General features: G+C 43.6%; 1 protein-coding gene and 1 long non-coding RNA gene across 31 annotated transcripts in view; one reads left to right on the plus strand and one right to left on the minus strand.

The window, feature by feature from the left end:
• Positions 1 to 2,008, minus strand: Pcbp1 (poly(rC) binding protein 1). Its single transcript, NM_001399658.1, has 2 exons — positions 1,869 to 2,008; positions 1 to 1,750 (listed from the first exon to the last, which is right to left on the minus strand). The coding sequence occupies exon 2, from the start codon at positions 1,415 to 1,417 to the stop codon at positions 347 to 349; it is 1,071 nt and encodes a 356-aa protein (NP_001386587.1). The 5' UTR covers positions 1,418 to 1,750; positions 1,869 to 2,008; the 3' UTR covers positions 1 to 346.
• The window catches only part of LOC102554372 (uncharacterized), a 56,121-nt gene continuing 35,002 nt past the window's right edge, over positions 1,753 to 22,871 (plus strand). For 3 of the 30 annotated variants that reach the window (XR_015686763.1, XR_015686762.1, XR_015686746.1), the window contains exons 1-3: positions 2,187 to 2,656; positions 3,348 to 3,430; positions 6,621 to 6,735. This is a non-coding gene — a long non-coding RNA (uncharacterized LOC102554372). Of the gene's footprint in view, positions 2,068 to 2,145; positions 3,045 to 3,347; positions 3,431 to 5,519; positions 5,562 to 6,620; positions 6,736 to 12,114; positions 12,870 to 22,871 lie in introns of those variants that run through there. The other 27 variants (XR_015686767.1, XR_015686757.1, XR_015686768.1 and 24 more) reach the window with 21 other exon arrangements.

The raw sequence follows: 22,871 nt of genomic DNA on the forward strand, positions 1-22,871 counted from the left end.
TTTTTAACCAATCCATTTTTTTAATTCTTAAATTCTTGACATTACAGAACTAAACTGAAATTTATTAACATTCCACTCTTACATTTTTCGACAAACAGAAAATAAAATCCATGAGCCAAAAACCCAAACGAAACTAAAAACAGGGAAAAGCTTATAAAACTAAATATGGATCCCAGCATTAACAGCTGAACAGAGAATGTGATTTTTCTTTAAATTCTTAGCGGATGATAAAGTGTAGAAACTGAACACTTACAAATTATTTAAAACCTGGAATCACTGACCAGAAATTACACAGTTGGATCATGGGAAAACAGCAGAAGGGGGTTACGAGCGAACCTACACTGTTCTAGCTGCACCCCATGCCCTTCTCAGAGGAAAGCCTGGCATTGATTAGATACTGGGCCAGGCTAATACTGGCAGCGGAGCCAGTAATAGTGACCTGCCTTCCAGAAGAGCCTTCCACTGGGTTGGCAATTTTGATCTGGGCCCCGGACATCTGGCGGATCTCATTGATGTTGGCGCCTTGGCGCCCGATTATGCAGCCGATTAAGTTATTTGGAATGGTGAGTTCATGGGTGGTTTGAGTAGATGCATCCAAACTTGCCCAATAGCCTTTCACCTCTGGAGAGCTGGAGTCAATTCCGGCGAATCCCGTCCCGCCGTGCATCATGGCAAAGTGAGACTGTTGTCTTGCCACCTGGTTCAGCTTGGCCAGATCCAGCGGAGAAATGGTGTGTTGTCCTTGAATCGAGTAGGCGTCTAGAGGTGGTCCCTCCAGGTCGTGGGTGGCGTGGGGATAGCCCGCCGCGTCGCTGCAGCGATCTTGGCCGCCCGCGCAGATGACTGGCGAACTGGCCGGCATGGGCTGGTACGGGATGGTCATGACTCTCCCTTGCGGAGACTGGGAGAGCGTCTCCAGCATGACCAGGCAGATCTGCTTAACACACTCGGTGACCGACTGCGGCACGCCGGCGATAGTGATAGCCCGCTCGGTCGAGTTGGGCAGCATATCCCCCGCCACCTGGACCTGGGCCCCCGTGCTCTCGCGGATCTCCTTGATCTTGCAGCCGCCCTTGCCGATCAGGGAGCCACACTGGGTGGCGGGCACCACCAGCCGAAGAGTGACCGGGGGCCTGCTGGCCGCCGTACTGTTGGTCATGGAGCTGTTGATATCTTCCTCCAGCTTGTCGATGATCATGGCGAAGGCCTTAAAGATGGCATTGGTGGGCCCAGTCAGCGTGATGATTCTCTCCGGGCAGTTCCCCTCCGAGATGTTGATCCGCGCGCCGCTCTCCTCGCGGATCCTCTTCACCGACTCCCCTTTCTTCCCGATGATGCTGCCTACTTCCTTTCCGTGCATCAGCAGCCGAATGGTGAGAGTCACGTTGAGTCCGCTTTCAGTCACACCGGCGTCCATGGCGAGCGGCGGGCGGCGTTCGGGAGTTGGGCTCGTTACGTGGTCAAGTCCTGGGCGGCTGGCGGGGGAGGGGAGGAGTAGGCCCGAACTGCCGGCGCGAGGCGAGCGGGGGCCGCGGGAGCGGGCGGGCGCGGGCGGGAGGCCGCGGCGGCGTCGCAGGACGAGCGGCAGCAGCGGCGGGGGCGAGCGGGGCCGGGAGCGGCGGACGGGCGGGTGGGCGAGGGCGCGGCGGTGGCGACTCCGGCGGCAGCCTCGGCGGTCTGGGCGGGGCGGGAAGCCCGCTTTCAACCCCGCGTACCCTCTGACCCCGGAAGTGCTTTCCGCGCAGGACCCCTAGGAAAAAAAGAGGACCGGCTTTTTTAGGTCACAAGACTGCGCCAGAGCGCGCGATACTTGAGAAAATAACCCTGTGGGACCACGAGACGGGAGAAAATGTACAACGTAGGCAAACCTGAGAATCCGGCAAAGATTGAGAGGAAGCACGTGTTTTTGTTAACTCTAGAGGCACCGGCAGGAGACTGGGACAGTTACTACTCTGTGACGGAGACAGATAATATTTTCTCGCTCCGCCGAAGAGTTCGATCGCGGAGCGATACAGGCAGCCGCGCAGGCCACTGCAGGCGGTAGCTAGGCCGCCGCGGGTTTAAAACGTGCGCGTGAGATGACGAGGGCGCATGCGCGGGAGTAAGGGGGGCGGGAGAGGCCCGCGGTGGTTTCCGGGGGGGAGGGGTGGTGAGGCGCGGCCTGGAGGCGGTGCACGCGCTCTGGTGGGCACGTGGGGCCCCTTCGTCCCCGGCGTCCCGGCGCCTCGTACCAGCCCCCACCTTGGCCTCTGTCCGGTGACTGCGTCCGCTTCGCAGAAAGACTTGAGAGTCACTCACTCCACCTAGTACCACCCGGGCTTGTGGTGTTTTGGGGACGTGTTAGGAACTCGGCTCTCTAGAAGAATGGCGTCCATTTACATAATGCTTTGTTTGCATTTTGTTGGCTTCTGTTAGTGAAACCCTCAGAAGCCCCACCTCCTGCCCTTGTGTTTTACGTCCCGCGACGGTTTCTCTAGACATTAGAGGACCAGTGCGCACTGATGGGATGCCGCCATGGCCCGGCATGTCCATACTGGCTCGCGGGCCGCCTGGACCACGCTCTCTGGAGGCGGCCAACACTCGCCGCGGCCGCCATCTTGGGAGGTCTTCCTGACCGATCCCTCCCGCCAGGAAATGGCTATCAATACGCTGGAGAGTGGGTTGTGGTTTCTTTGCCTGCTCCTTGTGCCCCCGCCATAGTCAGCCCAGAGGAGGTCTTGTGAACGTGTTTAGTACTTCACAGAAAAGGCTAACGTGGCGCTCCCCCGCCCCCCTCCCCCCACCAGCGGGGAGGGCTGGCGGCCATGTCTTCCCAACAAAATGGCGACACGTGTCGCCATCGAGAAATTGGGGTGGGTCTGAAAGCTCTAGAACGTGCATTTTATCATTCTAGACTTTCCCCTAGGATGAAACCGCAAGCTACTTGAAAGGGTTTTTGTTTTTTGTTTTGGCACAAGGTTAATTCTCTTTACCTCCCTTGTTGGCCATGAGAATAGTTAGCAGGCCCAACAAGGATTCCTGTAAAATTGAGTGATGGCAGGCAGGTGTGTCTGTGTAGTATCTAACCAAATACCCAAGCATCTAGAAATCCGTTTTCCTAGACGCTGTACAGATTGTAGTGTAACTGATTAAAGATTGTTATGGCTAAGAAGCCATAGAATGACTGTGTCTCCCTATCCAACTGTCCAGTGATCCATAAACAATTGTGTTCACTTTTATAGTCAAGAGGAACAGTTCGTGGTTGTGGATGTGCCACACCAGATTCCAAACATTTTTTTCATATGCAATATGATTTTTTAAGTTGCAAATTCCCTGAAGTTGGTATTTATTTCTCTTTTTTCCCCCAGCAGAGCAAGACAAACCCAGAGAGATGAAGTGACTGACCCAAGGTTACACAGGATGGAATCTGTATCTTCTGATTTCCTTACTGGTGAGCACCTTTTGCAGATTTTTATTTAAATCAGAGTTTTAGAATTTAATTTTGCAGAACTAGTTATCAGAGAGGATCTCGCACTTTTTAGCTAAACTGTCAGCTACTGAGCCACGTTCCTGTATTTTTCACACAGTTTCAGTGCACAGTCACAATGTAGCCCAGTTTGCACTGAGCTCTGGATCCTCCTGTCTCAGCTTCTTAATATTGGAATTACAGGCCTGTGCCACCACTGGCAGGGTTTTAGAATTTAAATGTTGAGGACATGGTAGGAAACAACTTTGATCCCAGCATTGGGGAAATAGAAGCAGGTGAATTTCTGAGAGTCTGAGCAAGGGCTGTACAGTGGAGACTCTGGGTTTTTTTTTTGTTTGTTTGTTTGTTTTTTTGTTTTGTTTTGTTTTGTTTGTTTTTGTTTTTTTAAATGTAAGTGCTTCCTGTGAGCTTGTCATTTCTAAAGGAGCCACTCAGAAAACCCACTGCTCCTATTTGTATGTTCAGTGCCCCCCTTTATTCCTGGTGTTGGTGACATTTGTTTAGGCTCAAATATTATTACGAAGGCTCTGGATGAGGACAGGAAGTGGAAGTGATTCAGTCTTGCCTAAAGGTTCAAGTATCTGTTAATTTGTCCTTATCTGTGGCACATTTTCCTCCACCTGGCTCCGGGGGAGCGAGCAATGTTTTCTATGACTCTTTCCTCAGTTACTCATGGGATGGATTCTGGTTTCTCCATCCCAGGCCTTTAAGCAGATAAAATAAGCTATTTTACCCAGCTCCAATCCTCCATCTCTCTGCAAATACTGACAGAGCATGGAGGAGTGTAGATGAATCATAACCTGTGGATTCTTCAGCATAACGTAGGTAGTGGGCAGTGCAACAAACACACTGGAGTGGCTTTGACCCTGGGTGTCAGGGAGAGAAGAGCATTTTGATCGAAATTACATTTAGATCATGTGTCAAAATTTTGAAATTAACATTCTCTTAACTGTAAACAGCTTTAGTAGACAACGGTAGCAGCAGTGACAACACCAGCATGCAGAGCTCCCTGTGTGCTAGGCACTGTATTGAGCATTGGTAGGTGCTTTAATTCAAGGCTTCTTACATTTTTTTTTTTTTAAAGATTTATTTATTTTAGTTATATGAGTACACTGTTGCTATCTTCAGACACCAGAAGAGGGCGTCAGATCCCATTACAGATGGTTGTGAGCCACCATGTGGTTGCTGGGAATTGAACTCAGGACCTCTGGAAGAGTAGTCGGGTGCTCTTAACCACTGAGCCATTTCTCCAGCCCGGCTTCTTACATCTTTTTTTTTTTTTTTTTTTTTTTGGTTCTTTTTTTCGGAGCTGGGGACTGAACCCAGGGCCTTGTGCTTCCTAGCGCTCTACCACTGAGCTAAATCCCCAACCCCGGCTTCTTACATTTTAAGAAGGAAAATATTGTAAGAAATTTAAATGACTCACGTACATGCACACGTACACATATATAACAAAATTACCATAAGAGAGAATTGCTACTTGAAATATACTCTATACATTTCTGCCCATTTCTTTATATTGGAAGAAAACAGGAGCCATTGTAAATAATGACATGCCCATACGCAGGCGATGACAGATGTACATATTTAATCTTTTCAGAATGTGAAATAAATGGTGATGGGCTTTGATTGTTGCCTCTTCTTGCATAGCAACCCAGTAGGTTAAGGTATTAGTAAGTACTGAAAAACTCATGTGATAGAGGACAGCATGGTGGTGTGCATCATTAATCCCAGCACTCTGGAGGCAGTGGCAGAGGCAAGTGAATCTGAGTTTTGGGCTAGTCTGGTTTACATAGTGAATTCTAGTCCAGCCATTGCTTCTGTCTCAACAGGACAAAGGAAACAAAACCAAAATCAGGTAGCAAAAAAGATGAAATTAGATATAATCAGAGAGTGTCCTGATTCAGAAAATTCCCGTTTTGTAAATTTACCAATTTAAAAACTATTACCTGGGGCTGGAGACATGACTTAGCAGTTAAGGGCACCTCTTCTAAAGTACCTGCATTTGATCTTAGAACTCACTTAATGGTTCATAACTATCTGGTAACTTCAGTTCCTAGGACATTGGATACCTTGTGGCCTCAGGAGGAACCAGGTATGTAAGTGACACACAGACATACATTCAAACAAAACCACCCATGCACATAAAAAATGTATTTAAAAACCACATATAATACATAGTTAAAAAATTTTTGACCTCATTAGTCTTTTCATCCAAGTCTACCTATTTAAAGTCTTTTTGTGCCTGAAATCTTTTTTCTGATTTCCTTTTTTAAAAAGTTATTTTTAATATTTTTTATGTGAATGTTTTTGCCTACATGTGTAGGTGTACCCTGTATGTAAAGTGCCTGACAAGGCCAGCAAAGAATGTAGAACCTCTCGAACTAGAGTTACAGATGCCTGTGAGCTGCTGTGCTCACAGGTGCTGGGAACTGAACCTGAGTCCTTCTGGAAAACTCTCCAGTACTCAAGTGATGAGTCATCTCTCCAGCCTCCCTGGTCTTCTCTTATGCGAATACTTCTAGGGCTTGGTGTCCTCCTTCAAGGAAGCTTTTCCCTTCTCAGGTCTCCCTCCCAACTTGCTGCCCCCTCTTTCTTTCTACTAGAATACTACGCTTTTCCTTTCAGAGGCCCATTTTCCTGCAAAGTTGTACAGGTTTTAATATATGCCCTGAGCTGGAGAGATGGCTCAGTGGTTAAGAGCTCCGACTGCTCTTCCAGAGTTCCTGAGTTCAATTCTCGGCAACCACATGGTGGCTCACAACCATCTGTAATGGTATCCGAAACCTTCTTCTGGTGTGTCTGAAGACAGCTACAGTGTACTCACGATACAGTGTACTCACATAGGTAAAATAAATAAAAAATCTTACCATATGCCCTACAGGCTACAGGAGCCTTGGGTGATCCTATGATTCTGCAGAGGGCTCTGGTCTTTAGAGTCTAAGGATCTGTCTTACCTCTGGGATTCATTAGCTTGAGACTTGTATAACCCAACTGTCTGGGCATCAGTGTTCCCATATATGAAACAAAAGGCCAACACATCTTCAAGTTCTTTCCTAATTTTATCCTGGGTGTGATATTGTTTGATGATCTTGCTTGTTTATCCTTGGGGCCAGTTTACCCCAACAATGAGCTAATTCTTTCCTCCCCTTAGGCCCACAGTGCATGTTCTGAGGAGCAGCCCTGGAAGCTACTGCGATAATGGAACAGTGGAGTAGATAGTCCATTATAACTCATCTGTGATTCTTCTCAAATTTAAGTGACTACAGGTAGGTTAAGGGGCTTAACAAGGCTGGGAAGGTGAATCAGGCCTAAAGTTTGTAAGTTGGACAGCAGGGTTTATGCTTCATGTTATTCAATACACTTCACAGAAGAGCTATCTGTGGGAAAAGATTGAAAGTCAGACAGTTTGTTAGGATGTGAGGTAAGTCTCTTGACTCCTGTTCCTTTTTTTTGTTTGTTTGTTTTTGTTTATGCCTGTAGCTATAACTGACAATAGAAAAGTATTAGTCTATACTCAGAAGACCTCCCAGCTAATCTATTTTTTGCCTCAGAACATCTATTTGAATTACCTCAGACATTTGAACTTGTTGGGTTAAGAGACTTTTCTCCCCTTTTGTTCTTAAATGTTTGCTTCGGGATGGAGATGATCTTTCACTCAGTTCCCTGAGAGGAGGGAGCTGAGAGAGTGGACACCACCGTTTTTTTCTATCTGATCATGCAAGTATAGTACAGCTATTTAAATCTGCTGGCATGTAGTGTTCTGTTTGTTCTAAAACACAGTTCCAATTTTTTCTTTTCACCCTTCAGTTTTATCCACTTTTCTTTTGTTATTTCTTTTATTGTTGTTTTGATATAAGATCTCACTATGTAGTTCTGTCTGGCTCAAAATTGCAGTATTCACGCCTTTGTCTCTTAAGTGCTAGAATCTCACTAACTTGTTCCTTATTTATTCCTTACTTATTTTTGAGATGGACAGGGTCTCATTATATAGCTCTGGCTGGCCTGGAACTTGTTTGCAGACCAGACTGGCCTTGAACTCAAAGATCCATTTCTTCTGCTTCTAGAATCCTGGGATTAAAAGCCTGTGCTAGTATGTTGCACCCACTTTGATTTGTTTGAACATTTATTTGTAGCTGGGCAGTGATGATGCACGCCTTTAATCCTAGCATTTAGGAGGCAGAGGCAAGTGGATCTCTGAGTTTGAGGCCAGGCTGGTCTACCGAGTAAATTCCAGAACCATCAAAAAAGAAAACCCATATTTATTTGTATATGTACATGTTTGTGTGTGTGTGAATATATGTTCCAGTGTTTACAGAGGCTAAAGTGTTAGATTTCCTGTAGCTGGAGTTACAGATTTTTTTTTAGGATTTTATTTATTTATTCTATATAAGTACACTGTAGCTGTCCTCACACACACCAGAAGAGGGCATCAATCAGGTCTTACTACAGATGGTTGTGAACCACCATGTGGTTTCTGGGATTTGAACTCAGGACCTCTGGAAGAGCAGTTAGTGCTCTTAATTGCTGAGACATCTCTCCAGCCTAAGTTACAGATTTTATAAGCCTTTCAGAGTGGGTACTGGATCTAAATTCTGCTTCTCTGATAGAGCAACAGTGTTTTTAAATAATGAGCCATTTCTCCCTTATTTCATTTTTATTTAGTTTTTTCTTTTTTCCGGAGCTGAGGACAGAAACCAGGGCCTTGCTCTTACTAGGCAAGCACTCTACCACTGAACTAAATCTCCAACCCCCCATAACATTCATGTACACATATCCCATACACAAATTAAAATTACTCTTTTGGGCTGGAGAGATTGCTCAGCGGTTAAGAGCACCCGACTACTCTTCTAGAGATCCTGAGTTCAATTCCCAGCAACCACATGGTGACTCACAACCATCTGTAAAGGGATCTGATGCCCTCTTCTGGTGTATCTGAAGACAGCTACAGTGTACTTATATATAAAAAATGAATAAATCTTAAAATTACTCTTTTTTTTTCTTCTTTTTTTTTTTCTTTTTTTGGAGCTGGGGACCGAACCCAGGGCCTTGTGCTTGCTAGGCAAGCGCTCTACCACTGAGCTAAATCCCCAACCCCAAAATTATTCTTAAACTTAAAAAAAAAAAAAACCTTTTATTATGTGTATCTGTGTGTATCTGTGTGGATTTGTGCACACTAGTGCAGTGCCCACAGAGGTGGCCAGAAGAATAAGTTGTTGGAGTCCCAGGAGCTGAAGTTGTATACTAATTGATGTTGGTTGCTAGGACTCGAACTCAGGTCCTCTCTAAGTTCTGAACCACTGAACCATCTCTCTACTATCTAAAATTTTAAAATTTATTATTATTTCTGTTTGTATATGAATGTGTCTTGTTTGTATGTATCCCACATGTGTGTGTAGTACTTGGCAAAAGACAGAAGGATGTGTTGGATCTCCTGGAACTGGAGTTATAGGAGGCTGTGAGCTGCCCATTGTGGTTGCTGGGAACTGAACTTGGTTCTCTACATGAGCCCAAAGTGCTCTCTCTTTTTTTTTTTTTTTCTTTTTTCCGGAGCTGGGGACCGAACCCAGGGCCTTGCGCTTGGTAGGCAAGCGCTCTACCACTGAGCTAAATCCCCAACCCCTCTCTTTTTTTTTTTTTAAGACTTATTTATTGGGGTTGGGGATTTAGCTCAGTGGTAGAACGCTTGCCTAGAAAGCGCAAGGCCCTGGGTTCGGTCCCCAGCTTCCAAAAAAAAAAAAAAAATTTATTTATTAAATGTATATGAGTACACTGTAGCTATCTTCAGACACACCAGAAGAGGGCATCAGGTCCTATTAGAAATGGTTGTTAAGTACTCTTAACCACTGATCCATTTCTCTAGCCTCTCTTTTGTATTTTTTTAGACAGGGTCTCATTGTGTAGACTAGGCTGATTTTGAACTCAGAGATCTGCCCGCCTCTGCCTCTGGAGTGCTAAAATTAAAGGTATATGCTTCCACATCTGGCAAAATAAACAAATAAATAAAACATTAATAAGGGCTGGAAAGATGGCTCCTGACTGCCCTGTCACCAATGGGCATCGTGCAGCTGCCTATAATTCTATTTCTAGGGGATCTGACACCCATATCTGATGTCTGGGGACACTAATATACACATTGTACTTGAACATACACATAAACATGAATAAAATGATTATAGTAAGCTGGGGCATGTAGCTCAGTGGTAGAGTTCTTTCCTCATGTGTCAAGGCCCTGGGTTTGAATCCTACCACTCTGCACTCCACCCACAAAGAAAATGTGAACTGAGAAAGCATAGCTTAGAAATATGTCCTGCCTACATTGCAGATTGTAGCAGTTTGGCCTCATGTCCAGGTGACCTGTTTTCTGTTAGGAGGTCATATGCTAATATCATACGGAGGTTAGCATGGTTACATTCTTGCCCCAAGATCTCCCAGTAAGGCGTGTGGATGGGAGTATGGAGGAAATATGAGAATATAATATAGTAGAAAAGATAAAAAGGAAGGGAAGGAAAATGCTGAAAGAATAAGGCAGAGAAAAGAGTGTGACTGGTAGGACTCATCAGTCCTCTAGCTATATGCATGGGCACCAAGGGCAGGAACTGGCAGGACCACTTCTGGTGAGGGGCGGGAGAGAGAAAAACTGCTTTTTTTAATGTGTATGGATAGTTTGCTTGCATGTATGTGACTAGATACATGTCTGGTGTCTGGAGGGCAGAAGGCATTGGGTCGCCTGGAACTAGAGTTAAGAAGGTTGTGAGCTGCTATATGGATGTTGGGAACCCAGATCCTTGGGAAGAGCAGCCAGTGCTTTTAACCGCTGAGCCACCTCTCCAACCATCAATTATCTATTTCCCTTAACAAGTGGGGATTTTTTTTTGTACCAGCTGGAGATAAGATTTCTGTGCCAATAATTTCTATACTAGCCTAAATTCATTTGGTTTATCAGGAAAAATAGGTTACAAAAGTCATAGATGAGGACTGGGATTGAGATGTATACCTTTATTTTCAGGATATGGGAGACTGAGGCAGGCGGATCATGAATTTGAGGCTTATCTAGGGTATAGTTTGAAACCTTGTCTCAGAAAAATAAGGGGAAAAAAATCACAGAAAAGAATTTTTTTTTTTTTTTTGGTTCTTTTTTTCGGAGCTGGGGACTGAACCCAGGGCCTTGCGCTTCCTAGGCAAGCGCTCTACCACTGAGCTAAATCCCCAACCCCAGAATTTTTTTAAAGATCCATTTATTATATGTGAGCACACTGTAGCTGTCTTCAGACACACCAGAAGAGGGCATCAGATCCCATTACAGATGGTTGTGAGCCACCATGTGGTTGCTGGGATTTGAACTCAGGACCTCTAGAAGAGCAGTCGGTGCTCTTAACCGCTGAGCCATCTCTCCAGCCCCACAGGAAATATTTTAACTTAAAATTGATTATATTTGGTCAGTATATAATCACTGATTGATATGCCTTTAACACTGGGATCTAAGAAAGAATGAAGCCAGGCTGGAGAGATGGCTCAGCCGTTAAAGGCCAGGGTCACAACCAAAAATATAAGAAAGAATGAAGCCAAGTGGTAGTGACCCACCCCTATAGTCTAGTGGGAAGCTGAGGCGAGGATTCCTATAAGATCTTTTCACAAACCACATACTACCTGTTCTTTTTCCATCCCTACCCACTCCCCTAAGAGAGATTTTTGCCTTTGCTTTCCAATTTTTTTTTTTTCCCCCCGGAGCTGGGGACCGAACCCAGGGCCTTGCACTTGCTAGGCAAGCGCTCTACCACTGAGCTAAATCCCCAACCCCCCCCCCCTTTTTTTTTTAAATGTAAAGAGCACACTGTAGTTGTCTTCAGACATACTAGAAGAGGGCATCAGATCCCGTAACAGATGGTTGTGAGCCACCATGTAGTTGCTGGGAATTAAACTCAGGACCTCTGGAAGAAGTCTTAACTGCTGAGCCATCTCTCTCTAGTCCCCTGATTTCCAAATTATTAATGTTCCAGAGAAAGAGACAGACAAGTGACCCAGGACAGCATGTTAAGTCTTAGAATCTAAAATAACAGAGGGTGCAGAGAAGAAAAAGCCTTCCTTTAGCTTTGGAAGGAGTCTGAGAAGGATAAGGATGGTATTTGGAGTCTCACCAGTAAAGTGGGTAGTAGGGAGAGTGGCACTGGGTAGCAAAACAAAGGCAGAGGGAGCACGGTCACTCCAAGGTTGTGGCCATCTCAGGAAGGAATGGAGGATGTTTGTGTTACTAATTTTTAGTGGCTATTTTTCTGCTGTGTCAGAAGTATGGAGTATTTATTTATTTTAAGCCAGGTAAAGACCCTGGTTGGCTTCAGACTATGTAATGGAGGATGGCCTTGAACTGCTGATTGTCCTTTACTTCCTGAGTACTAGGATTATATGCACACGTGCCATACCCAATTTATGTGGTTCTGGGATGGAACTCAGGGATTTGTGCACATTAGTAAGCACTTGATTAACTGAGCCATATCTCCAACCCTGGGTTCTTAACAGTTTAGCTATCCTTGCCAGAATATAGCAAGTGAAAGTTTATTTTGTAGCAGTACTTACTAACAAGGTAAAGATGCTTGAGATGCTTTATTTTGACACAAGGATTTTTTTTTTTTTTTTTTTTTTTTGTGTAGCTCTGAATGGCCTGGAACTTGATATGTAGGCCAGGTTGGCCTATGAGCTCACAGACCTTTGTCCTGAGTCCTGGAATTGAAGATGTGTACCACCATGCTGGACTTGCTTTATGGATTCGAGACATGGTCTCAGTGTGAATTCCATGTTGGCATCACCGTGTAGTACATGCTGGCCTGGAACGTGCCATGTAGCTCATAGTGATCTTGAATGCTTAGTCCTTCTACTGTAGCCTTTGAGTGCTGGGATGTAGGTGTCTTTGTCTTCATGTTAATATGTGTACCACATGTGTCTGGTGTCCAAGGAGGTCAGAAGAGTGATTTTCCTCTAGAACTGAAGTTAGAGATGGTGGTGAATTACCATATGGGTTTGAACCAAAGTCCTGTGTAAGAGCAAATGCTGTTACACCGAGGAACTGTCAAGGTTTGTTTTTAAGGAAGAATGTGTAAGTTTAGGTCTTCATGTAGTTGGCTAGGACATTTGAGTGAGAAAGTTGGGAAAGGAATTAAAGAGAAATTTCTACACTTTATTCAGAACAATAGAAATATGTTTCAATATGTTTCTCGGGCTGGAGAGATGGCTCAGTAGTTAAGAGCACCGACTGCTCTTCCAGAGGTCCTGAGTTCAATTCCCAGCAACCACATGGTGGCTCACAACCATCTGTAATGGCATCTGATGCCCTCTTCTGGTGTGTCTGAAGACAGCAATATTGTATACATATACATAAAATAAAGAAATCTTTAAAAAAAAAAAGAAATATGTTTCTCTAGGTCATTTCTCTGATCTTGCCTACTGAGCACACAAGTCAGACATTGTCAGAGACTTGTTTTAGAGACAGCTACTTCAACCAGGCGAAGCATTAGTTCAACTTTATTCATTGTTAAAAATCTTTTGTCTCTAGGACTGCAGAGATAGCTCACAGTTAAGGGCACTGGGTTCAATTCCCAGCACCCACGTGGCACTTTATGGTCTGTAACTCCAGTCCCAGATCTGAAGCCTCTGACTTCCAGTGTCTAAGTGTGAAATTCTGATTTGTTATATACTGCACATGAAACTTCACAGGACAGTTTTCACCTTATTTGTAGTGTATCTGCTTCAGACTCTCCAACCACGTATCAGATGTGACCTTCCAACTTGTGCCAGCATGTTAACTTTCATGTTTTTTGAGCTAGGCTCTCACTGTAGCACAGGTTGAATTTGTACTCATTGTGATCTCACCATGTTCTTCTTGTCCCAATTCCTTGATTTCTTGTTTTGGTTTTTCAAGACAGGGTTTGTCTGTATAGTCCGGGGTATCATAAAACTTACTCTGTAGATTAGGCTGGCCTGAGAGCTGCCTGCCTCTGCCTCCTGAGTGCTGGGATTAAAGGTGTGTGCCATCACCTCCTGACCCAGTTCTTTTATTAATCACTTTTTTTTTTTTCCGGAGCTGGGGACAGAACCCAGGGCCTTGTGCTTGCTAGGCAAGCGCTCTACCACTGAGCTAAATCCCCAACCCCATTAATCACCTTTCTTTCTTCTGTTTTGTTCATTCATTTACTGAGACAAAGTCTCACGTTATATGTATACACCAGGCTGGCCTCAAACTGTGGCTCTTCCTGCTTCTGCTTTCCTAATTACAGGGATTACAGGTGGGAAGTCATAATCTTTACAAAACTTTGTCCCTTTGCCCACCTCTGTCCAGTGGGCCTGTCTCCTTTCATGTTACGTACACCCTGCTATCCTCTCTTGTTTCTCCTATCCTGACCTTTCTAAGAGCTTTTTCAAAGATCCTATTATTAGGGCTGAGGAGACAGCCCAGTAAGCAGAGGCCTGGGGTTTGGATCCCTAGAAGAACATTAACTCCAGAGCAAGGGGTATGGTAGCTATTCTGTATTCTAAGGGCAAGGGAGGTAGAGATGGGATCCTTGGGGCAAGCTGGCTAGATAGACTAGCTAAATTGGGCAGAAAGAGACCCAGTTCAGAAAATAATGTGTAAGGAAGGCTTTTCTTAAAGGCAGGATCTTACTGTGTAGTCCTAGTTAGCTTGGAATTCAATACACTGACCAGACTGGCCTCAAACTCACAGAGCTTTATATGCCTATGTCTCTCTCTTTTTTTTTTTTTGGCTTTTAAATGAGTTGGTTTAATTCAAAGTGATAAGAATTCAGAGTACAACGAGGATGGAGCAGCAGGCTCTAGGTTCACTTTAAATTCACAGCTGAGGTAGGAATTGCTGAACACGAGAGACAACGAGACATCGCGTTACTCAGTTTATTGTTTTTTTTTTTTTTCAGTTATACTTTTCTTTTCAGTTTATTGGTTTTTTTACAAAAGTTCATTACAGTGTACAACAACAGGCTCCAGGATAACACTTCATTCTAGTTGTAGTGGCAAAGATGTTACGGCAGGGAATCCAGATGTTTGACAGGTTACAGGATAACACTTCATTCTGCATAGGAATGGAAGAGGAGGGTCACCATCACCTCAGATGTGAGAACAGCTTACTTTTTGCCAGATTTCTTAATTCCACCTGTAGCCAGGGGACCCTTCCCCGCGGCCTTGGCTTTTAGCTCCTCAAATTTCTTCTGTTTCTCCTTTTGTTTCTGCTTGAAAGCCTTATCTTCCTCGTCCATCTCCTTGGCCTGCTTCTTGGGCTGTTTCAGGGGCTTCTTTTTGCCACCTTCGAGGCCCGACACGGCGCCTCCTGCCCCTTCACCAGACCCTCATGCCTATGTCTCTTGAGTGATGGGATTAAAGGTGTGTGCCACTATGCCTCTTGAAGAAAATACTTAATGTCACCCTCTGGTCTCTACATTCAAGAATACACGCACATATGTACTCACATTCAAATATATACACTCCTGTTATTGGGTGTTAGGTCCCTGAATTCCATTGCTAGCATGAAAAAATAAATCTAATTTTCAGTGTACTTTGTCTTCTCATCCTTTCTCCCCCTCCCAGGCACAGAGCTACATAGGCCTAGCTGGGGTCTTACTCACTGTGTAGACCAAGTTGACCTGAACTCAGAAAGACCTACCAATTCTACCTCCAAGTGCTGGGATTAAAGTTATAGACCACTATACCTAGCCATACTCTTTTTCTTTTGGACTCAAGGTCTTTTTTTTTTTCCTTAAGATTTATTTATTTAATTTATAGGAGTACATTGTCCCTGTCTTCAGATACACCAGAAGAGGGCATCTGATCCCATTACAGATGGTTGTGAGCCACCATGTGGCAACTGAACTCAAGACCTCTGAAAGAGCAGTCAGTGCCCTTAACAACTGAGTCATTTCTCCAGTCCTCAAGATCTTACTCTAACGCCCAGATGGGTCTCAAACTGATGAGTTTAAGTGATCTTTCTATCTGAGCCTTGAATGTAGCTAAAGTATAGTTGTGTGCCAACATGCCTAGCTCGACATGGGCACCTTCCGTCACAGCCATCTCCTCCATCCCGGCCTCTCCTCAGCTCTAGACAGTTTTGTAATAGTTATGGTGTTTACTTACTTGTTGCTGTAGTCTTGTCTCTCTGAGTGTCCGTTTCTATGCCTATGGCAAATGAGACTCTGGTGGTGAATGATGAATATATACGTTTTGAGAACAGGAAAATAAAAAGATGGTAGAAATGTGTTAGAAAAGGGGTTGGGGATTTAGCTCAGTGGTAGAGTGCTTGCCTAGCAAGCAGAAGGCCCTGGGTTCGGTCCCCAGCTCCGAAAAAAAAAAAGAAAAAAGAAAAAAAAAAAAGAAATGTGTTGGGGGTTGGGGATTTAGCTCAGTGGTAGAGCGCTTGCCTAGCAAGCGCAAGGCCCTGGGTTCCATCCCCAGATCTGGAAAAAAAGAAAAAAAAAAAAAAAAGAAATGTGTTAGAAAATATATATCTCTGTCCTTGTTTTGGAAAAATTGTAAGAGTGTAAAGTATGTGGTGTTTTTTTTTTTTTGTCAACTAACTCATTTTTACTTTATTGTACGAACAGAATATTTTAATTTTCATTTTATGTCATTCTTAACTTCTATTGGATTCTTTTATAATTTAATTAATTAATTAATTTATTTTTACACTCCAGTTTTTTTCCCCTCCAGTTTCACCCCTTACTGTTCCTCATCCCATACCTCCTCCCTGCACCCCCCAGTCTCAAAATGTCACAAAGAGACATTTTAAAAACAAAATAACATAAAAGTATTTATAAAAATACAAAACAAAAAAATGTATTTCTTATGAGAGTAACAAAAAGTCTTGTTGTTGTTGTTGTATTTGAGACTAACTGAGTCTCATTCATCGTTCAGCCTAGACTGGCACTGAACTTGCTAGACAGCTAAAGAACAACATAGATTCCTGATCTTTATGCATCACCCTTCCGAGTGGTTTGTACCACCATGCTATTTACTGTGTTTTTGTTTTTTTTTTTTTTTTGTTTGTTTGTTTCGTTTTAAACTTTTAACATTTGGGCTGGAGAGATGGCTCAGTGGTTAAGAGCATTCACTGCTCTTCCAGAGGTCCTGAGTTCAAATTCCAGAAACCACATGGTGGCTCACAACCATCTGTAATTGGATCCGATGCCAGAAGACAGCTATAGTGTACTTACATATAATAAATAAGTAAATCATAAAAAATTGACATTTATTTTTATGTCTGTGTATGCGTATGTGCCATATAGTTGCATGGTGCCACAGGATGTGTGGAGGTCAGAGCACAACTTGTAGGAGTCATTTATATCCATCTACCATGTGGGTCCTAGGAGTCAAGCGCAGGTCCTCAGTCTTTGCAGCAAGTGCCTTTACCTGCTGAGCTATCCCAGTGACCTTGGTTTTTCAGAACAGTTTGTTGTGTATTTAGATTGCCTTGAAGGCTCCATCTTTTTGCCTTAGTTTCCTGAGTGCTGGATTATCTATGCTTCTACATGCTTACCTGGTGCTCATGGGCGCTTGCACGCACTCTTTTCCTTTCCCTTTCCCTCCCCCGTGTGTGTGTGTGTGTGTGTGTGTGTGTGTGTGTGTGTGTGTGTGTGTACACTCATGTACGCCCATGAGACAGGGTGGGAGGGGTGTATGTTTGTATGGTGTGTGTGCACCTATGTATACAGGTCAAAGAAAGGCTTGTATCATTCTCTTTTATCGTTCTCTATCACATTTCTTTGAGACAAGGTCTCTTCCTGAACCTGTAGCTCTTTTTAGCTAGGATAGTAGTCAACCATCACCAGTGAGATCTTGTCTTTTGCCTGCAGCCTGGGTTTACAGGTTTACACCAGACCTTGTTACACAGGGACTGAGGTCTACACTCTGGTCCTCATACTTAATATAGCATTTTTGAACCACTCAACCATTTTCAGCTGCTGGAGTAGATATTTTTAATATTCCCTTTTCCTATATGCAAGTAAACCTTTTATTGAAAATGAAGAAATGGGGGTTGGGGATTTAGCTCAGCGGTAGAGCAAGCGCCAGGCCCTGGGTTCGGTCCCCAGCTCCGAAAAAAAAAAAAAAAAAAGAAAAAAGAAAATGAAGAAATGAAGTACTAGAATCAAATCTATACTGCTCAGAGAGCTGAAACCTAGGTAGGTATCCTGGTTAATTTTTATTGTCAATTTGATGAAAACTAGAATTCTCTGGGATGAGGGTCCCTCAGTTGAGGAATTGCCTCAGTCAGGTTGGCCTGTGTCTGTGAGAGAGAGTCTTAATCGGTGGGAAAGGGTTCCGCCCAGTATGGACAGAGGTGCACTTGAGTTGTATAAGAGAACAAGCTAAGGGCTGGAGAGATGATGGCTCAGTGGTGAAGAGCACAGGGGCTGCTCTTCCAGAGAGCTTGAGTTCACTTCCCAGCAACCACCTGGTGACTTACAACCATCCATACCAGGATCTGATGCCTTCTTCTGGCATGCAGGTGTACATGCAGATAGAGCACTCAAATAAAAAAAAAAAAAAATAGAAAACTATGGGCTGGGGATTTAGCTCAGTGGTAGAGCGCTTACCTAGGAAGCGCAAGGCCCTGGGTTCGGTCCCCAGCTCTGAAAAAAAGAACCAAAAAAAAAAAAAAAAAAAAAAAAAAAAAGAAAACTACGTGAGTATGAGTAAGTGAATGGCACATACATTCCTCCACAGTTTCTTCTTTAGCTGTTGCTTAAGTTTTTACCCTGAATTCCCTTAAATGATGGATCATGACCTGGAAGTAGAAGTTGAATAAACTCTTTCCACCCAATGTTTTTGCTTAGAGTGTTTAGTCACAGCAACAGAAGATCAAATTATTCCCTTCCTTTAATGAAGTTGTGATCAGAATTATAGGTGTAACGCTAGCTTCTGTCACAATAATGTTGACCAGACCCTGTCCTGAGTTCTTTATGGAGTTGCTCCTCTTTCAACACATAACTACTATGTGTTGGTACTTGGAGAGGCAGAGTAGATGAAGACATGGGAACACAGGCTCTGGGAACAGGCCTCTTACACAGACATTTCAACTTTACCAGTAACTGTGTGGCCTTGAGCAGTTCTATAGAATGAATTACATGGCCAGGTATAGTGCTTAACATAGTATTTAACAAATAGGATGTACTTCCAAAGGTCTGTCATAATTACAGTGTTGTTCTTACAGACGAATAAGTATAGTCCAGAGGAAGGTGAAGTCATGTGTATATGTCACACAGCATACATAGAGGATGGACTAAGGTTTGTCCTGAGCAGTTGGACTTAAGAGATTTTGCTGTTAACCATTCTGCTGTATCACTTTTTGCAGATGTGAGAGACTGTACCAGAGAGATAGATGTATCTTGCCGAACTTAATGAATCTGCTGTTTTGGATGTGCATGTATTCTGTCCTCCGAACCTTCCTGTGTGATTTTAAGCATCTTACTCTGCCTGTGTCTCTGTTCTGAGTGGATTCTTCCCAAGATGCAGAGAAATAAAAGAGTGCGTGGTGTGTTTGATGAAAGGGTGGGTGTTTCTGCACTGGAATTAGGAGCTGAGTAAAGATGTGTATCTTAGTGTTGTAGTGTTCTTTGTACTAGAAGCAGGACTGTGTCTCTTGCTATGTTTACCTTTGTTGTTCTTAGGTACCTCTTAGGCGTGTGTGTGTGTATGCGCGCGCGCACACAAGGAGGCCAGAAGTAGATGTTGGCTCCCTCTGGAGACGGAGTTTTAGGTAGCTGTGAGCCACCCAGTTGGCTGCTGAAACTGAACTCGGGGTCCTCTGCAAGAGCAATTCCCTTTAACTGTTGAGCGTCATCTCTCCAGCTCTTAGTCTGCTCAGATGCAGCTAGTAATGTTGAAAAGCAAAGCAAGCAGTGTGCACACAGAGAACTCTGATGTGGACTTCACGTGCATTTAATTCTTTTTTTAAAAAAGATTTATTTATCTATTTTATGGCATTTAATCCTTAAACCTGTGATAGTCACTCTTGTTTTATAGTATGTGGAGAGGGTTAGGAGGCCCACCCATACCCACACTATTAGTAGTGGTAGAGCTGGGATTTGAGAGTCCCTGCTCTTAGCCTCTGTACCCTGCTGCCCTGTAGAAAATGTGTAGTGCTGGTTGAATACACCATAACCGAGATACTAAGGTCTAAAAATATTTTTTATTTCTTACTTTTTTCAACATTTCCAAGGTTTCTTCCCCTCTCCCCCCCTTCCTTTCTTTTGAGCATCCCCTAATCCAAAAAACTCAAAAAGTATGTTGCATACTTGTGTGGCTTAGGAGGCATTAGGGGACTGGAAAGACAGCTCCGTGGGTTAAAAACAATTGTTTTTCGTTTCCTGAATAATGGGAAGATTTTGGAAACTAGGAATAAAGGCCTACAACATCTGTGCTTGGCTTTGTCCCACCTTATACCTAGGACTTCACTTTTAGCCTTCTTGCTTTCATACAGCAAACAAAGTACTGGGCCTAGAGGGTCTCTGAGGTCCTTTTGGATGCTGACTGACCACTAAAAGGACGGTAGCACTACTCAGTACCTGGGATTGGAGCGAGACACTTGTGAGTCAAAGATGGTCTGTCTCAAGGCATAAGGATGCTAACTTTCAGGGCAAGTGATGAGCAAGGCAGCTCTGGCTCTTTCTTGAGGCTGGTTGCCAAGGGAACTCAGACTCTGGTCAGTAACAGCCAGGGACACTTTGGCTGAGGTTTTGGTAAGGTTAACTAAAGCAAGCAAGTCATTCCCCAACCCTCCTTTCCTTTTCCTTGTCTTTTTGAACTGTTGGTCTTATATCCTTTTGTGTGTGCAGCACTGTTTTAAGTACTTGACTAATAGCCTATATATCTTTATAGCAATCTTATGAGAGTAGTGACTGCTAAGTAAAATTTGCAGATAACAAAGCTGAGGAAAATAGAGTTCAATAATGTGTTCCTATTTGCTCAGATGGTAGTGTCCCATCTGTGCCTCTGGCCACTGGGTTGTGTTGCCTGGGGGATATGAAAAAAGCAGAGAGAGGGCGGGAGGAGGGAGGAGGAGGGAGACTTCAGTGTTGTCAATGACTTAAGTTCAGGATGATTAATATTTTAGAACCTTTGAAGTGTTTAACATAGTTTCCTGTCCCTGATCAGCTCTCCACAACAGGGGTTTCTACTCTCCCTGACAGACTCACCAGGATTCTGTTCCAGTCATCTTCTGAGGGGGAGGGCATCACCTTGCTATCTCCCCTAATTCATTCTTATTTTCCAGATGGTTTTGCTATGTAGCTCTAGCTAGCCTGGAATTGCTGATCCTCCTGCCTCAGCCTCCCTACTGCGGGGAATATAGGCATGTATCATCATGTCTGATTTATTTCCTGATAATATTTTTCTCATTGGCAAAACATTATTTTTCTCTTTTTCTTTTCTTTCTTTTTTTTTTTTGAGACATGATTGGTTCTGCTGCCTAGACTTTACAGTCTTCCCTTAGCTACTAAGTACTTGGGATCACCATGATGTCAGGCTTTATTTTTTTTGTTTTGAGTTGAAATTTAATGGCGATGTCTCATTAGTTTCAGGCTAGCCTGGAAGTCCACAGTATTAGTTCATCTTCCACAGGCAGTCTTAGTTTGTCTCCAGGCACACTTGTTGTCCCCTCACCCCCCCTTTTTTGTTTTTGTTTTTGTTTTCACTTGGGTCAATCTGCACAAAAGCTCTCTCACCTCTAAGTACTTCGCAGATGCAGCTCAACAGATGTGTGTCATTTCTTGTCATTATTTACGTGCAAAGCCTCTTAGGTGTGAAGTCCTGGGCTTGGAGGATGAATGGAGGTGGAGTCTTTTCCATTTCACAGAAAGAAGCCTGGGGATTGCACTGAAGGCTCTCTTGTGGCTTTTGAGAAAGTCACAAAATGGCTGGAAGTTACTTGGGCTCTTGGCAAACTGCATTTACTTCACTACGCCACTAGGTGATGAGCAACTCAAAGACCTGGGCAGCAGGGACTGCCCTGTTAATAGCTGTCTGAAGTCACAGGTCACTTCCCTGAAAATGGAAAGGATGCTGAGATGTGCTCTGTATAGGTGTTGTCTTTCTTGGCTTTGTTCTAGTTTTAAATACTAATTTGAAAAGTGCTTTGAGTGGTTTTTGTAGGCAAGGGGCATGAATGTGTGTGAATTAACACTTTAAATGGAGGGCTGGCAAGGTAGCTTAAAGAGAGATCCCTGGGACTTACAGGGTGGCAGGAGAACCAGCTCCCACAGAATGTCTTTTGACACACGGCATAGCACTCTCTCCCAATAAATAATAAATTTTAGGAACTGGGGGTAGGGACTTGGAGTTGGGGGTCAGTGATCGGGCTATAAAGTGAATAAATAAGTTAATGGAAAAAGGTCTGGAAAGGTGGCTCAGTGGTCAAGAGCACTGACTGTTCTTCCAGAGGTCCTGAGTTCAAATCCCAGCAACCACATGGTGGCTCACAACCATCTGTAATGAGATCTGATGCCCTCTTCTGGTGTGTCTGAAGACAGAGACAGTGTACTTATATAGAATAAATAAATAAATCTTTTAAAAATTAATGAAAAATAAATTTTAAAAATTTAATTAATATTTAAACTGAAAAACAGAAAGTAAGTGAATTTATGGAGGACAATGTGATGTTTTCACATGTATATATGTTGTGTTCAGATTGGGTTAAATAGCACAATTCCCTCAGACATTAATCTTTCTTTGTAGTGTAAAAATTTCTAACTCCTTTTAGTTTCTAGACTATACTGAATAGTATCACTCTTTGTAGTCTATTTACATAGCATAGCCCAACTTTATTCTTTTTTTTTTTTTTTTGGAGCTGGGGACCAAACCCAGGGCCTTGCGCTTGCTAGGCAAGCGCTCTACCACTGAGCTAAATCCCCAACCCCCAACTTTATTCTATTTGTAACATCGCCACCTCCTAGTTCTTCCTCTCTCCAGCTGCTGACCACCATTCTGTTTTTTGCTGTTGTGAGATGATTGAATGGGGAGATTATACACTGTCTTTCTTTTTTTTCTTTTTTCTTTTCAGGAGCTGGGGACTGAACCCAGAGCCTTGTGCTTGCTAGGCAAGCGCTCTACCACTGAGCTAAATCTCCAACCCCATACACTGTCTTTCTTCTTAACCTAGCTTGTATCACTTTATGTGATGATTCCCTGCTTCAATCATGTTGTTGCAAATGACACTTTAAAAACTTTATTTTTATTGACTGAATAGTATTTTATAGTATGATTTACATTTTCTTCCCTGTTACCCATCTCACTGTTCCACTTCCTTTCCTTTTCTCTCTTTCATTTTTTTTTTTTTAATTAGTTTTGATTCTCTTTGAGCTGGGGTTGGGACCTAGGTCCTCATGAATGCTAGGTAAGCATTGTACCACAGAGC

The sequence above is a fragment of the Rattus norvegicus genome, chromosome 4, assembly GCF_021556685.1.
Source record: "Rattus norvegicus strain SHRSP/BbbUtx chromosome 4, alternate assembly SHRSP_T2T, whole genome shotgun sequence".
Classification (NCBI taxonomy): Eukaryota; Metazoa; Chordata; class Mammalia; order Rodentia; family Muridae; genus Rattus; species Rattus norvegicus.

What these genes read in the sequence shown, in the direction of transcription:
- Pcbp1 (NM_001399658.1), bottom strand. Translation starts at nt 1,417, where the DNA reads ATGGACGCCGGTGTGACTGAAAGCGGACTCAACGTGACTCTCACCATT.